Source organism: Bombus impatiens, unplaced genomic scaffold (assembly GCF_000188095.3).
Source record: "Bombus impatiens unplaced genomic scaffold, BIMP_2.2 scf_0020, whole genome shotgun sequence".
Lineage (NCBI taxonomy): Eukaryota > Metazoa > Arthropoda > Insecta > Hymenoptera > Apidae > Bombus > Bombus impatiens.
Genome location: NT_176439.1, coordinates 282,328 through 296,534, shown reverse-complemented (window position 1 = coordinate 296,534; position 14,207 = coordinate 282,328). Strand labels below are relative to the sequence as shown.

Genomic DNA, 14,207 nt, shown 5'->3' with positions numbered 1-14,207 from the left:
ATGAAAAAATTATGGAACATCAGCATATTTTTCTCAATTTTGTAAAATTTGTTTAAAAGGCTTTTATTTATAAAATAAATATACAAATTACATGAAACTTTGCTATTAATTTCCGTGTATTAAGTTATAAAATCAATAAATAGCAAAAAATTTGTTTTCGCATATTACAAACCGCATAATATATATGCCTAATGCATACATATATATATATATAATATATAAACACGTGAAACATAATATATATATATATGTGTGTGTGTATATATATATTTATATATATATATAGCTGGTCAGCCGCTTTTTTTACAAATTAGTATCTAAATAAGTACTAAGATAAGTATGGTTAATAAATAGGTTGTAAATAAGATTAATAAAGAATGGTTTAGAAGACTCAATCAGCTTGAAAAACCAGGATTTGTGTGTTCTATGATGCATCTACGGCAATAACGTTTTACTGCTCGGTATCCAACCCATGTAACCCTCGGGCATTCGCCAATATTGAGCTGCCTCAATCCTCGTACGTAATATGCTAATGCTTCTAATCCAGCATCTGTGACACGCTCACAACCACATAAAGATAATTTTTTCAAATTTGGACATCCAGTAGAAAGGGCTTCAAGAGTTGCATCACCAATATCACATTTCCCTATATCAAGCGCTCTTAAACGCGGACATCCACGTGCCAAAGCTAACGTAGCACTATCACTAAGTGCTTCACAGCCACGGGCATTTAAATACCTCAATTTGTAACAGTGTCTAGCAACAACCAACAGACCAGCGTCTGACACGCGATCACATTTTCCCACTGAAAAGTAACGTAAAGATGGACCGAGACGTGCTGCCAATTCGCGTACTCCATAATCTGTGATTTTTACGCAATCAGAGACAGATAATTGACGCAAATTGCAACAGTAGGAAGCAATCGCTATAAGACTGGCATCAGTTATACGCACACATCGTCGTAAATATAAACAAACAAGATGTGGCATGCGAGACAGTGTCAATACCAAGCCAGAATCTTCAATACCATGACAATCACTGAGATCTAATGATTGTAACTGTAACGTTGTTATTCGACTACACGCTCTTGTTACGCTGACACATCCTGTTAAGTCCAATTCCTTTAGATGTATGCAATTATCTAAGATAGCTGTCACATTTGTGTCTGTAACACGTCGGGAATGTCGTAAAACTAATGAAGTTAAACTTAAAAATGATAATTGGGCAAAAATCCCAGCTAAGCCAACAGCACCTTCGAGCATCAGACGACGGATATAAGTGTGGCATCCTCGTCTGGTTAAGGCATTCAAAGCAGCTGTTGCATTTTGGGGATAACGTATTTCTACTTCTTTCCAAAGAGATGGATGCCATGCTATTTCCCAAAGACGCCTGCAAGTTTGAGCAACAGAGCATAGATCTCTGGTACCAAGCCAACTAAATATTTTTAATAATAAAGTATCATCCAGTTGACACAAATCCACGACATAAATGCACTTCTGTTGTAATAAAATTTGTTGTCTAATTGGAACTGATATAACTGCTGATGAAGACGTAGAACGGCAAACATTGTTATCTAATGTATGATATCCTAGGTCAATTGCATCTGATGTTGGTCTGTATAGACCAACCTTTTGGGATGAATATGGAGTTTCTCTTTCAGAGCTGTCCTTTTCCCCAAAGGATGGAAGGAGAAGTGGACATGATCCATCCATTCCATGCTCTATTCTGAATTAAAAGAAATAAAAACGTTTCTTCAAACTGTATAGAGATCAAAGAAGTTAATTAAAATTATATCATAATTTCTTTATGTTTTGTTATTTTAATATTATTTTTGAATCTATATTCTATATATATTTTAATAATATTTACACTTCTAAATAAGACTTCAGAAAAAATACATTGGTAAAAAATGAAAATAAGTTTTAGAAATGAAAAAAAATAGCTTTATATATAGCATTGGGACTTAAATTTCGCGGGTATATGGATAGCCAATTAATTAGCTTATTAAGTAAATTAAATATCATAATTTAGGGCTGAGCAAATTAAAAAAAATATTTACTTACTATTGTGCGACAAATAGAAAAATTAGCAACAATACGTAACATTGCGGAACAATATCGATCTATTTGGCACTGCCTCCATTTTGATCTTATATTCCAATTCTTGAACCAGCTGGAGATCGTAGCTATTTCATATAATAAAATTACAACATATTAATATTTTTTGAAATATTAATTAATACCTGAACTTTAAAATTACTTAATTACATACTCAGAATTACAAATCGCAGCTAAAATGTTAATTTCAATATATGCTTATTTATAAGGCCCCAATATTGTCGATAAATCCCCACTTTTTAAATAGATCTTCTTAGGGTTATTTTCATCAATCAATTTTATGATATTAAACATTTTTTTATACAGTGAAAATTCAATATAAATTTTTATTATTTGCAGTTTACAATAATTTGTACTTTCCTTTACATTTCTATACTTCACTTCTTTTAAACAAATCACAATATAAAATAAAGTAAGAATGTACAAAATATGTACCATTATAAATGTGAAATTGTACCATTAAGTTAATTTCTTATAATTGTATATGAAATGTATATTACAATTTTTATAAAATATGTACGCAATATAATTACAAAATTGTATTGAAAGAAAACATCACATAATCATCGTAGGTTTAATAGGTTTAATTTCGCAATTCAATTTTGTAAATCCGCCTTGAACATTTATAATTTTATACACGATTGTATACTGTATATACATCATACATGCCTGTGCGACATGTGTACGACCATGCTTTAAATATAGTACATACTATAAATTACATAATTTTATTGTACGTATAGGTTACTTTCAATAATTGTTTGTTATAAAGTTAAAATTAATTTAACTATAACCATTTTATCAAAATGGCTAATACTTCAGCTAATGTAGTTATGTCAAAGACCGTAAAGAACAAAAGTAACTTTGAAGATGAAGTCAAAAAAAGAAGTTTAGAAGATTAGCGAAAGATTAAAGAATTAGGAGCAAGAAAAGTTACCAGCTGCTTTTCCTTCAGACTGATTCATTATTTATAAAAATGTAATGTATAAAAAATGAACAACGTAGATACCATGTCTTATATAGATTAACGTATTTAATGAAACGCGAACAAAATTGTTGTATTATTTTTTGCAAATTATAATTCATCAGATTCTGAATAATTTAATAAATAAATTTTTATTGCAGTTTTCAGTTAGATTTTCTTAGATTAAACATAGCCTCGTTTAACAAACTTTATCTTTATGAATGTATTACCATATTCAAAGCTATATGTAATATATATGTACTTGGTATTAGTTTCAAATTTGAATTCCTATGCGACAATAACCAGTTTTAAACATAATATGTGTTTAAACTCTACTTATCAATCTTTGAAGGCATAATTTTGCATAATTTGTTACTACTAAAGCAAAAGCATTAAATAAATATGAGAAAATATTTGGAATGTGGAACAAGTTATGAACACAAAAAAAGATTTCAATATATAGAAGTAAATTCTATCAATTGGTTTGATTTATTTAATTCTTTATTAAAATCATTACAAAAAACATTTTGATTTATATTATTAATTCAAAATGTAAAATGAATGTATTTGATAAAACACACACCAAACTATTGGAAGTAGTAGAAAGTTTTTTAAAAAATAACATAAAAGCTTATAGCTTTTATGTTATAAGCTTATAGCTTATAGCTTATAGAAATAGCGGAAATATCCGCTAAAGACGGAGTATTTATAGAAAAATAAATATAAAGTTGGAAGAAATAATTTTCCAAATCCACTGAATCATTTGAACTCATTTGAATGTATTTAAAATATTTATTTGTTTGTAGTCCTTGGAAATTTTTGTTATATAAAAAATGAGTAAAGATAATGTAATATATTTGTTTTAAATAATAGTGCTGATTGCAAGACTTTATCTACTGAATAACAAGAAGTTGTTTGTCCTAATAGTTCAATAATACTTATTACATCTTGTCTTCAATTATATATATATATATATATATATATATATATATATATATAGTTAGTATATATATATATATATATAGTTAGTAATTTGCATTACACTATAAGTAGAAAGCTTATTTTGTAAATCTACGCGGGATTTAATAATTTAAATAAATGTATATACGGTCAATTTAAGCGACTTATATGCAAATGTTTATTACAAATGTTTAATAATATAACTTTAAAAATGCAAAAAATCGTATAATGCACATAATATGCAAAAATATATAAATATCCGAAATAAAATACTCATAATATTTAGTACATGAAATAAATCCTCATTTTTTTAGTTAGTAAAAATATGAACTTGAATAAAATTAAGGATATATATCTGATAATTAAATTATACAAAATATCTAATTTAACATTAATTGTTCGATAGCTCAAAAAGAAGAAGAAAAAAACATTTTGCTATGCAATAGAATTGCAGATTGTTTCTTGGAAACAGAAATCGCTTGGCTATTTTATCTTTTAGCGGAGCAAACTTTTAGGTGAGATGACTAAACGGAAGTTGGTGTCGCCACACGAGAATGCTACACGAGGGCATTAGAGTCGCGAATCTATAACATAAGTGACCAAGATATCTATATAGATATCGTATCTTTCTAGCACAGTGTGTACACGTTCATGCGTACACACACATTCGCATATGTACACACAGATATATATATATATATATATATATATATATAGTCATACGTATATATATCACACCTAAGTGCTCTCTTGAACAAATTATGGCATTGTCTCTTATCAGGGGTAAGGGTCTACAATACGGAAATTCGCAGTTACGTTTCTTATCTTGCATTTCGAACATGAAGGTAATTATAATGTTATTTATTCCTTAATCGAATAGTATTCGTTGCTATTATTTCATTAGATAAGTAATATATGTCTATTTTACGAAGAAATTGCCGAAACGAGGAATTTTTAGTTTGGTATTCAACATCGTAGAAGGAGAAGTGGGAGAAATACTTGATTGAGATATACAAGTTATTAATAGTTTTATTGAAAAATGTATTATAAATTTTCTCCTTTCGCTTTTTTCTTTTCTTATCGAAAGAAAACTTTCCGAGAGGAGAACGAATGAATTTGTTTTGTGAGGCTATGATTCGATATATGTACTGTGTCGTATTCTAAGGTTTCTATACTTCGATACTTAATTTCTGATATCTAAATTTCCAACAGAAAGGATTGGTGCTCGGTCTATACGAAGCAGAAGATGAAAACAACGTTTCATTGACTCCCACAGCGGCTAAATATGATGAACTAGTTAATGGAAAACTGCAAAAACATATTTTGTTGTAAGTTGAAAATTTTATTAACGATCTGTAACATATTTTGTACCGTAATCAGATCTTTTTGTATCACATATTTATGTAAAAATCTGTGTTAATATTCTTTTTACTAAACATATTTTTTTTTCATATAATATGTGAAACCAGATCATAGATGTGTGTCCATAATTCAGGTATAAGTACCGTATACCTAAGATTGAACCGCTTTCCTTCAAATCAAGCAAGTACTTTTATCAATTCATGATAAATCAAATGTAAATAGTAAATGACATTGATTTATGATAAGTGACCATGCAAAGTATAGTTTTACATATTATTATTTCTATAGTTTTGTTTTGCATATCATATGGATTAACATTAATGAATATTAAATCTTTTATTCATAGTTCCAGCCTGAAACAATTGTCATAATGCTGCCTGAGCTTTTATATATAATATTCAGAATTGCTTTTCCTTTGTTCTTTTGAAAAGTTTACATAAAGTATTTTCTTTTAACAAAATTGAATTTAAATGAAATTTATGTCTTATGAGCTCACTGGCATTATTTTCATTGTTTCAGGAGAGACTAGACTGAGAGACGATATTGTACGCATGATATGAAGCAAAACTCGCTGCACAGAAGGAGTTACCAGACACATATTTTGTTATATAAAAAATTTTAACAGTATATTATTTGTAAAGCAATTATTTCTATAGATCGGTTATTAATCAAGTAAAATCATCTATTGGAAGAGCTCATACAAAACTTTAAAAAGTATGAGATTTAAAAAAGCAGATTAAAATTACCAGATGTATCTGAAAATAATTAAATGTATTCTAAGAAATATTATTCAATTGAGGAAAAAGATGTCAGCTATCAATGATAGTAATTTGGGAAATGATATTCCTGGAAGCAGCGGAGGTGTAGGTGAATGTAGTGGTAGAATGAGTAAACAGAATCACTCAGCAAATGTTCTTCATAGAATTAGTGGTACACTTGAAGATAAAAATAATGATTATCTATGTCCTATTTGTCTTGAAGTAATTGATGAAGCTCATATCACACGTTGTGGTCATACATTTTGTTATCGTTGTATAATAAAGTCTTTGGAAGCCAATGGCCGTTGTCCAAAGTGTAGCTATGCGTTAACTCAACAAGATATTTTTCCAAACTTTCTATTACATGAATTGATATCAAAATATAAAACTAGAATTAAGGGCCTTGCTGAATTAGGATCTTCTTATGCAGCTGATGGTAGACACAGAGTAGTAGGTACAGATTTACCTGTACCACCACATGATGGTTTAAGAGATATTATAGCTGCAGAAAGTGCTAATCTAACATTACCAGATGTAAATGTAATGCTAGAAGTACTAACACAAAGAAAACATTTACTGGAAGCAGAAACATGTACAGCACAAAATAAATTGTTACATGAATTTTTGAAGCATCTATTGCAGCAAAAAGAAGAACAAAAGAATCAGTTACAAAAAGAGATAGCATTAATTAAGAAGGATATGGAAGAAGTTGAGAATATTCTAAGAGATGTTCAAAATAAATGTCCTAAAGTAGAAGATTTGAAAAAATCCAGTGAGAATGATACTGCACAGGTATCAGCTATAAGAAAAGAAATGATTGGTCTTATAGATATAATTGATTCAAACATGGTAAAACCAAATGAAAAAGCAAGTGTTGTTGGAAGCGAAACCTTTATTAATCCTACAGGAAGTAAAAAACAAAATGATTATGCAGTAGGATCTACTTTAGCTGTACGTAGAAAGAGGATGCATGCTCATTTTGATGATTTTGTTCAATGCTATTTCGATTCTCGTGCTAAGGAACTACTCCTTGGGCATAAATCTCACAGTCAAAGTGATTCATGGCAAGGTACTAGTTCAGGACTTGATGTTTTTAGAGAAAACCTTGTTAAATTCTCTAGATATAAAGCATTACGTCCATTAGCGACTTTGAATTATTCGTCAGATATTTTTAATAATTCCACTATTGTTTCAAGCATTGAATTTGATAAAGATAATGAATTTTTTGCTATAGCTGGAGTTACAAAACGTATAAAAGTATTTGATTATAGTGCTGTAATAAGAGACACTGTAGATATACATTACCCCTGTGTTGAAATGGTATCTAGCTCCAAAATATCATGTGTTTCATGGAATTCCTTTCATAAAGGAATGCTAGCATCATCTGATTATGAAGGAATTGTAACAGTATGGGATGCTGCAACTTGTCAGAGAACAAAAACATTTCAAGAACATGAAAAGAGATGTTGGTCTGTTGATTTTAATGATGTAGATACTAAACTTATAGCATCAGGGTCAGATGATGCTAGAGTGAAGTTATGGTCTTTGAACAATGATCATTCCGTGGCTTCTTTAGAAGCAAAAGCTAATGTGTGTTGTGTAAAATTTAACCCACGTAGTTCATGTCACTTGGCATTTGGATCTGCAGACCATTGTGTCCATTATTATGATTTACGTAATATGAAGGAAGCACTCTGTATTTTTAAAGGCCACCGCAAAGCTGTTTCATATGTTAAATTCATTAACAAAGAAGAAATAGTATCAGCAAGCACGGATTCACAATTAAAAATGTGGAATATCAATAATCCACATTGTCTACGTTCATTCGTCGGACATGTAAACGAGAAGAATTTTATAGGTCTTACTACCGACGGTGATTATGTAGCATGTGGGTCAGAAAATAATGCACTTTATGTGTACTACAAAGGACTTTCCAAACAATTGTTCTCATATAAATTTGATGCTGTTCGAAGTATATTAGAAATACAAGAAAGAAGAGAAGAAGATCTGAATGAATTTGTGTCTGCAGTTTGTTGGAAACAAATGTCCAATGTTGTGGTAGCTGCAAATTCTCAAGGGACTATTAAAATATTAGAACTAATTTAAAATTAATTATGAGTTCTATGATCTTTAGCAAATATATATATATTTTGAAATTTATTCGATTAAGTGCTCAGACACAAATAACAACGAGAAGTGGAAATTTATTCTAAATGTTATAGTAATTTGTTGTAAGCAAAATCGAGAAAACTTCTACATATAGAAATTGCTAGAGACTGACTTATTTGAGAAAGTAATACTCTGAATATCAAGCAGCACAAATACTTTTCTCTCATTATATTTTTATTAAACATATGGGTACTGTCACTTGTATTACACTTATTTAATTGTTTTGCAGTTTAGATATATATTTTAACAATAGACTGAATTTTAATATTAAATAGTTCATATAAATGTATTAATGATATACGCGTGCATCTAATAATTTTTATTATAGAAAATGGCCTTCTAAAACATTATATAATTTAGTTATGTTTTATATTTCCTTAAATTAATGTATTTGCACAGTAATTATTAGCACAATTCTAGTGTAATAAAACATTTTTATTAGATGAATTTCATTACCATTATATTATTATTAACCGTATTTTTTCATTTTTTGTTTTTGGCCATAATTAATCTTATATAGTAATAATATTTGTTTATAATTAAATCTTATAAGTTATCTAATATTTAATATAGATTTTTTTAGCTTGATAAATATGATTTATGAATGTTAAATAAAATATAAAATTTCATTATTCTAAACAATTTACGATGTGGAAAATATTTTTGTGACTTGTAATGATATGTAAAAAGAAAAAATATTTTAAATCGCTTATAATAATTGTCACATAAAAATGTAATTTTGATCACATGCAGTGAGATTCTTATAATAAATCTTGCCAAAGTAGCCTAATAGATTATTAAATTCAGAACAGTAGAAATGTATAAGTTGATATCACAAACAATGTTAATACTATCTGTTCAATTCAATTTAATGTGTGCCAAGAACATCACATCAGTAAGGAAGTAGTAAATGTGCTTGAATTGCATTAAGTTCCTACTATCAGTGTTACAATCACTGTTTTTATATATTAGTATCAGAGCTAAGGAAAGACAGAATTTATGATGAAAAGTAGTAGATTGTTAATATTTTTTAATTATAAAGGCATGTTCATTATTTTAGAAATAAATAAATTGTACATAGTTACAATTAATGATAACTTCTACCAAAAATAATACCAATTATTTGATGTAATAATTCTATTGAAGAAAGAAGAAAAATTTATTTTCTATTAAATGTTATTTTACTTAGCTCTGAATAGTATGTTTTAAGTAAATCTATAACATGGCTCATATTTCTAAATATCAATGTGTCAATTTTTAATAGTTTCTTTACAATCTACATAATAATATTTAAGCAAACGATGTTACAAATATGAAACCCCATGGAAAATCTACATACTTAAATCTGTATATATACATAAATGAAGAATCAAATTTTGGTAATAAGAACATAGTGTTACACTGTACTACATTATATTCGAAGATAATTCTTTACTGTTGTAAATTCTTATTAATATCAAAACACATTGGAAATGATTGTCATGCCTACCATTAATGTATTATGAGTGCAAATCAATTGTCTCCACCATAGATCAGAGAATATAGTTGTGAGTTAATACATAGTTATAATATCGTGAAAAATAATTGTAATTTTAATCCAATTAATAATTAGAACGATTATTAGAGACATTAGAATAATTTTAAAGGACTATGTTCTAGGATATATATATATATATATATATATATATATATACGCACACACACACACACACATGTATATATATATATATGTATATATATATATACATATATGTAAAGAATAGTATATTTTCAGATTGTATTTTAAAATTGCAGATGCTCTAGCATGTGCTAATAGATGTCCAAGATGCCTAGAATTATTGTAAGAAATAAATTCATGAACTTGTGTCTCAGTATGTCCTTCAAAAATTTTTTTAATTTCATATATACATTCCCCCTCTTGTCTTAATAATATATATTTTATTGGATAAATAATTTTAAATAATATTTCAATACTTGTACCACTTCAGAGCAGGTCCAAAAATTCCCAAAGGTCATGCTAGAATATTTTGGGGTTTGGATGAGAAGGATTACGTTGGAATTGCAGTTGTTGGTCTTGGAAAAAAGAATCTTGGCATTAATCAGCTTGAAGAAATACATGAGGGAAAAGAAAACATACGTATAGCTGCAGCCGGTAAATATTCTTTATATAAAAATCAATGTGTTTACATAGAGTAATAGGAACATCCTTTTCATTATACTTTAATAATAATGTTATAATGCTACATTAGCTGGATGTCGTGCATTGGATGCGGTTGAAATAAAAGACATACATCTAGAAACATTAGGAGATGCTGAGGCTGCAGCAGAAGGAGCTACATTATCAACATGGTTCTATCAAGGCTCAAAAAATAAGGAAAAACAGAAAATTCTTCCAAAAGTTTCATTATATGGTCAAGAAGGAGAGTAAGTAATACATTCTTTCTTTTTCTTTTTGTATATTTATTTATATTATGGTAGTGTAAAGAAAATTATTTTTTTAAGGGAACAGTGGCGTATTGGGAGTATTAAAGCTCAGGCTCAAAATTGGGCACGCCATTTAGCGGATACACCAGCCAATTTAATGACACCTACAATATTTTCGGAAGAAGTACAGACACTTCTCACTAAATTAGGAATTACCGTAAAAGTTCATAATAAAGAATGGGCAGAACAGAAAAAGATGGGTTCTTTCCTTAGCGTATCTCACGGTAGTTGTGAGCCACCGAAGTTTGTTGAAATTTGCTACAAAGGTGCTGATGATAATTCCCAACCAATTGCGTTTGTTGGAAAAGGTGTTACTTTCGATGCTGGCGGTATCAGTCTTAAGGTAAAGTAATTGTAAATTAATACATTTAATGTAAATAATATTATATAACTTTAGCCTCCAGCTGATATGGACGAAATGCGTGCTGATATGACTGGTGCTGCATGTGTAGTAGCTGCTATTCGAGCTGCTGCTGAACTTAAATTAAAATTGAATCTTATTGGCTTGATACCACTTACTGAAAATTTGCCATCTGGGACTGCAACTAAACCAGGAGATGTTGTAGTTGCAATGAACGGGAAGAGTATTATCGTAGATAACACCGATGCGGAAGGCAGACTTATTCTTGCGGATGCACTTTGTTATGCTCAAGAATTTAATCCAAGGTAACTGTTGCATCAAGTAGGAAATATATAACAACTGATACAGTAGTATAGATATTCTTATTAAATACTTTTCATATGCAGTTTTATCTTGGATCTTGCAACACTAACTGGTGCGATGAGAATTGCTTTAGGAGGAGCAGCAACTGGAGTTTTCACAAACAATAGTTCACTGTTTGAAAAACTAAGAAATGCAGGCACTCTTACTGGTGATAGAGTATGGAGATTTCCACTTTGGCAGCATTTCACAGATGAAATGACAAGTAAGAAAATAATTCAATTAATCAATATCTTTAACTTTGAAGAGTAATATATCGAATAATATGGTATCAATTGCAGAAAAAGTTAAATCAGCTGATATAAGAAATGTTGCGAGAACGAAAGGTGGTGGTTCATGTACAGCCGCTGCTTTCCTACATGAATTTATCTCGAACAATACACCATGGATGCATTTAGATATTGCAGGAGTAATGGGCCCTGGACCTGATAAGTTACCATATGTACCAGCTGGAATGGCAGGTCGTCCGACCCGCACGCTGATCCAGTTTTTGCAGGCATTGTGTTAAAATTTACAACTATTTTAAGTTGTATAATGCAAGTTTATCTATTTTTATATATACGTATACATATATGTATACACGCATGTATATATATGTATATATAACTTTGTTCTATATATACATACACATATACACAATATTATATATATACATATATTTTATCCACGCTTACCTCCCGTTTGACATTCTGACATTTATACAAAATGACTAAAGTCGATACAACGAATTAAGTACATGCATCGGAATGTACAGAGTTATCCACTTATCTTGGAACCCGCGTTCGTGAGAACATATGAGAATGGTAACAGTGTAACATATACGTTTACTACTACAGTCAAATATCGCACGCAATCTACAAGCTGTTGCTAGAAGTACTTCAAATTTGACATTACAATAAAGACGGTCGCTGAGAAAGCAAGTGTCGCATTTTTGTCTGACGATTTCATGTCTCTACGCGTCCCCGAAAACTTCGAAGCAAGCAAGCGTATTCGCTTTAGTCCCACATGTAATCAATTTTTTTTTTTTTTTGGTATGCTGATATTTCTCATTATGCTCACCTGAAATTTAACTGAAATGTAATTTTTTTACTTAAAATTGTATTCATCTGCCATCAGTTTCATCTAACATAAATAACTTCCAATTCAGGCATTGCTGCGAAAGTTTAATTGATTTCTATTTTTTTTAAATACTCAGTCTAAATATGAATTCCGTGTTTTGTTGTATCTTAATCACTCACTTTATTCTTATATTCGACAGCAGAACAATTAAAAATCAGACAGCGATCGTCTTCTCCTTATTGTAACGCCAAATTTGAAATCCTTCGGCGATTACCAAACCACATTGTCTCTCGCCTAATTATACTTCTAACAACAGCTCATAGGTGGCGAACAATATTTGATTGTAATAGTAAGTGTGTATATATATAATGTTGCCATTCTCATATGTTCTCGCGAACGCGGGTTCCAACTTAAGTGAATAACGTTGTATAAGAAAATCGAATCACATGCCATTTATAAAATTCGTAGTCATTGTATTTGTGTACAGAATTATATCTTTACAGTACAGCAATACCTAGTACAAATATGGTGAATCTTCTTTTGTACAGCTCGCTTTATTCTCATTATATAAGGTGTGTTACATTTACTGAAACAATTAAAGACAGTGTCAGTGACTATCAATAAAGGAATAGGAAAGATTTAACAATATCAAAAAAGTCTGATTGTACGACGTCGTATAGAATAGAATACAATATACTAAATTTGTACAAAGTATAGCTTAATATAATAGAGATATATCTATGGGAGGTATATTAAATTTTGGGCAATTTATACTTTATTTGTGTTGCATTTAAAATACATAATTTTGATCAATATCGTGTAAACTGTTACACGTAATTTGTAAGGGTGTTAATAACTATTTGAACTTAATATAATAAAATACAATATGACTTATTGTATGAAAAGTCGTACTTCTAATTTTATGTACATGTAAAATTTATGTTAACGCTTTGACCATTGCAATTTTCTTATGTACAGTTTCTGCTGCTCATCCCCTTGAACAGTTTAAAAGGACATATGTACTGATTATTTTATTTCGTGAATACACCATATGTTCTTTATGTAATTTTCCAGTTATTATTACATAAAGAGAAAATATAAAATACCAAAGTGAAAAATCAGCAATTTACAGAATGAACACAAAATATTTTTCCAGAAATAACTGAATGGTATTATATGTTCATTATTTATACTGATATACGATTTAATAAAACTGGCATTATTTAATTATCATTTTTTAATTAAAATCCTGTTTTTTCTAAATAATTAATTAAGATGCATCACGCATATTTTTTAATGTACATATTTATATAACCATATTATAAAATTGCGTACTAAACATTAACTTATAAAGCGCTCTGCCCTTTTACTAAAGATAGTACAAACCTATATGATCGAAAACAATTTTCTGCGACCGCAATAATTTTAGTGATAGGAACGATATCTTACAATAACAAATTAATTTGTTATAAATATATTCATGTACAAGATGGAGGCTGCTGCTGTGGAGAGGGAAGGGGCGCTGCCGCAGCAGCTGCAACTGCGGCAGCAGCAGCATACGACGACGGGTCCGAAGTATCGAGAAGTGGTGGTGGCGGAGGTAAACTGCCTCC

At 29.6% G+C, this 14,207-nt stretch overlaps 2 protein-coding genes across 4 annotated transcripts; one reads left to right on the top strand and one right to left on the bottom strand.

The window, feature by feature from the left end:
- Positions 1–314: 314 nt before the first annotated feature.
- LOC100745354 (F-box/LRR-repeat protein 7) lies at positions 315–2,385 on the bottom strand. Of its 2 annotated transcripts, XM_012385105.3 has the most exons (4): positions 2,272–2,385; positions 2,064–2,185; positions 1,253–1,725; positions 315–1,165 (listed from the first exon to the last, which is right to left on the bottom strand). In XM_012385105.3, the coding sequence occupies exons 3-4, from the start codon at positions 1,710–1,712 to the stop codon at positions 396–398; spliced, it is 1,230 nt and encodes a 409-aa protein (XP_012240528.1). In that variant the 5' UTR covers positions 1,713–1,725; positions 2,064–2,185; positions 2,272–2,385; the 3' UTR covers positions 315–395. The 2 variants fall into 2 exon arrangements, with proteins under 2 accessions (XP_012240528.1, XP_003484844.1); XM_003484796.4 differs by having other exon boundaries at positions 315–1,725.
- A 2,357-nt stretch (positions 2,386–4,742) lies between these two features.
- Positions 4,743–13,943, top strand: LOC100745233 (E3 ubiquitin-protein ligase COP1). 2 transcript variants are annotated; one of them, XM_003484795.4, is made up of 8 exons: positions 4,743–4,886; positions 5,254–5,369; positions 10,319–10,482; positions 10,580–10,754; positions 10,833–11,157; positions 11,212–11,480; positions 11,562–11,740; positions 11,817–13,943. In XM_003484795.4, the coding sequence occupies exons 1-8, from the start codon at positions 4,803–4,805 to the stop codon at positions 12,041–12,043; spliced, it is 1,539 nt and encodes a 512-aa protein (XP_003484843.1). In that variant the 5' UTR covers positions 4,743–4,802; the 3' UTR covers positions 12,044–13,943. The 2 variants fall into 2 exon arrangements, with proteins under 2 accessions (XP_003484843.1, XP_012239809.1); XM_012384386.3 differs by lacking the exons at positions 10,319–10,482; positions 10,580–10,754; positions 10,833–11,157; ... (1 more) ...; positions 11,562–11,740; positions 11,817–13,943 and adding an exon at positions 5,923–8,403 and having other exon boundaries at positions 4,760–4,886.
- The last annotated feature ends 264 nt before the right edge of the window (positions 13,944–14,207 follow it).

Coding starts and splice junctions, on each gene's coding strand:
- LOC100745354 (XM_003484796.4), bottom strand. CDS start 1,712: ATGGATGGATCATGTCCACTTCTCCTTCCATCCTTTGGGGAAAAGGAC.
- LOC100745233 (XM_012384386.3), top strand. CDS start 6,153: ATGTATCTGAAAATAATTAAATGTATTCTAAGAAATATTATTCAATTG.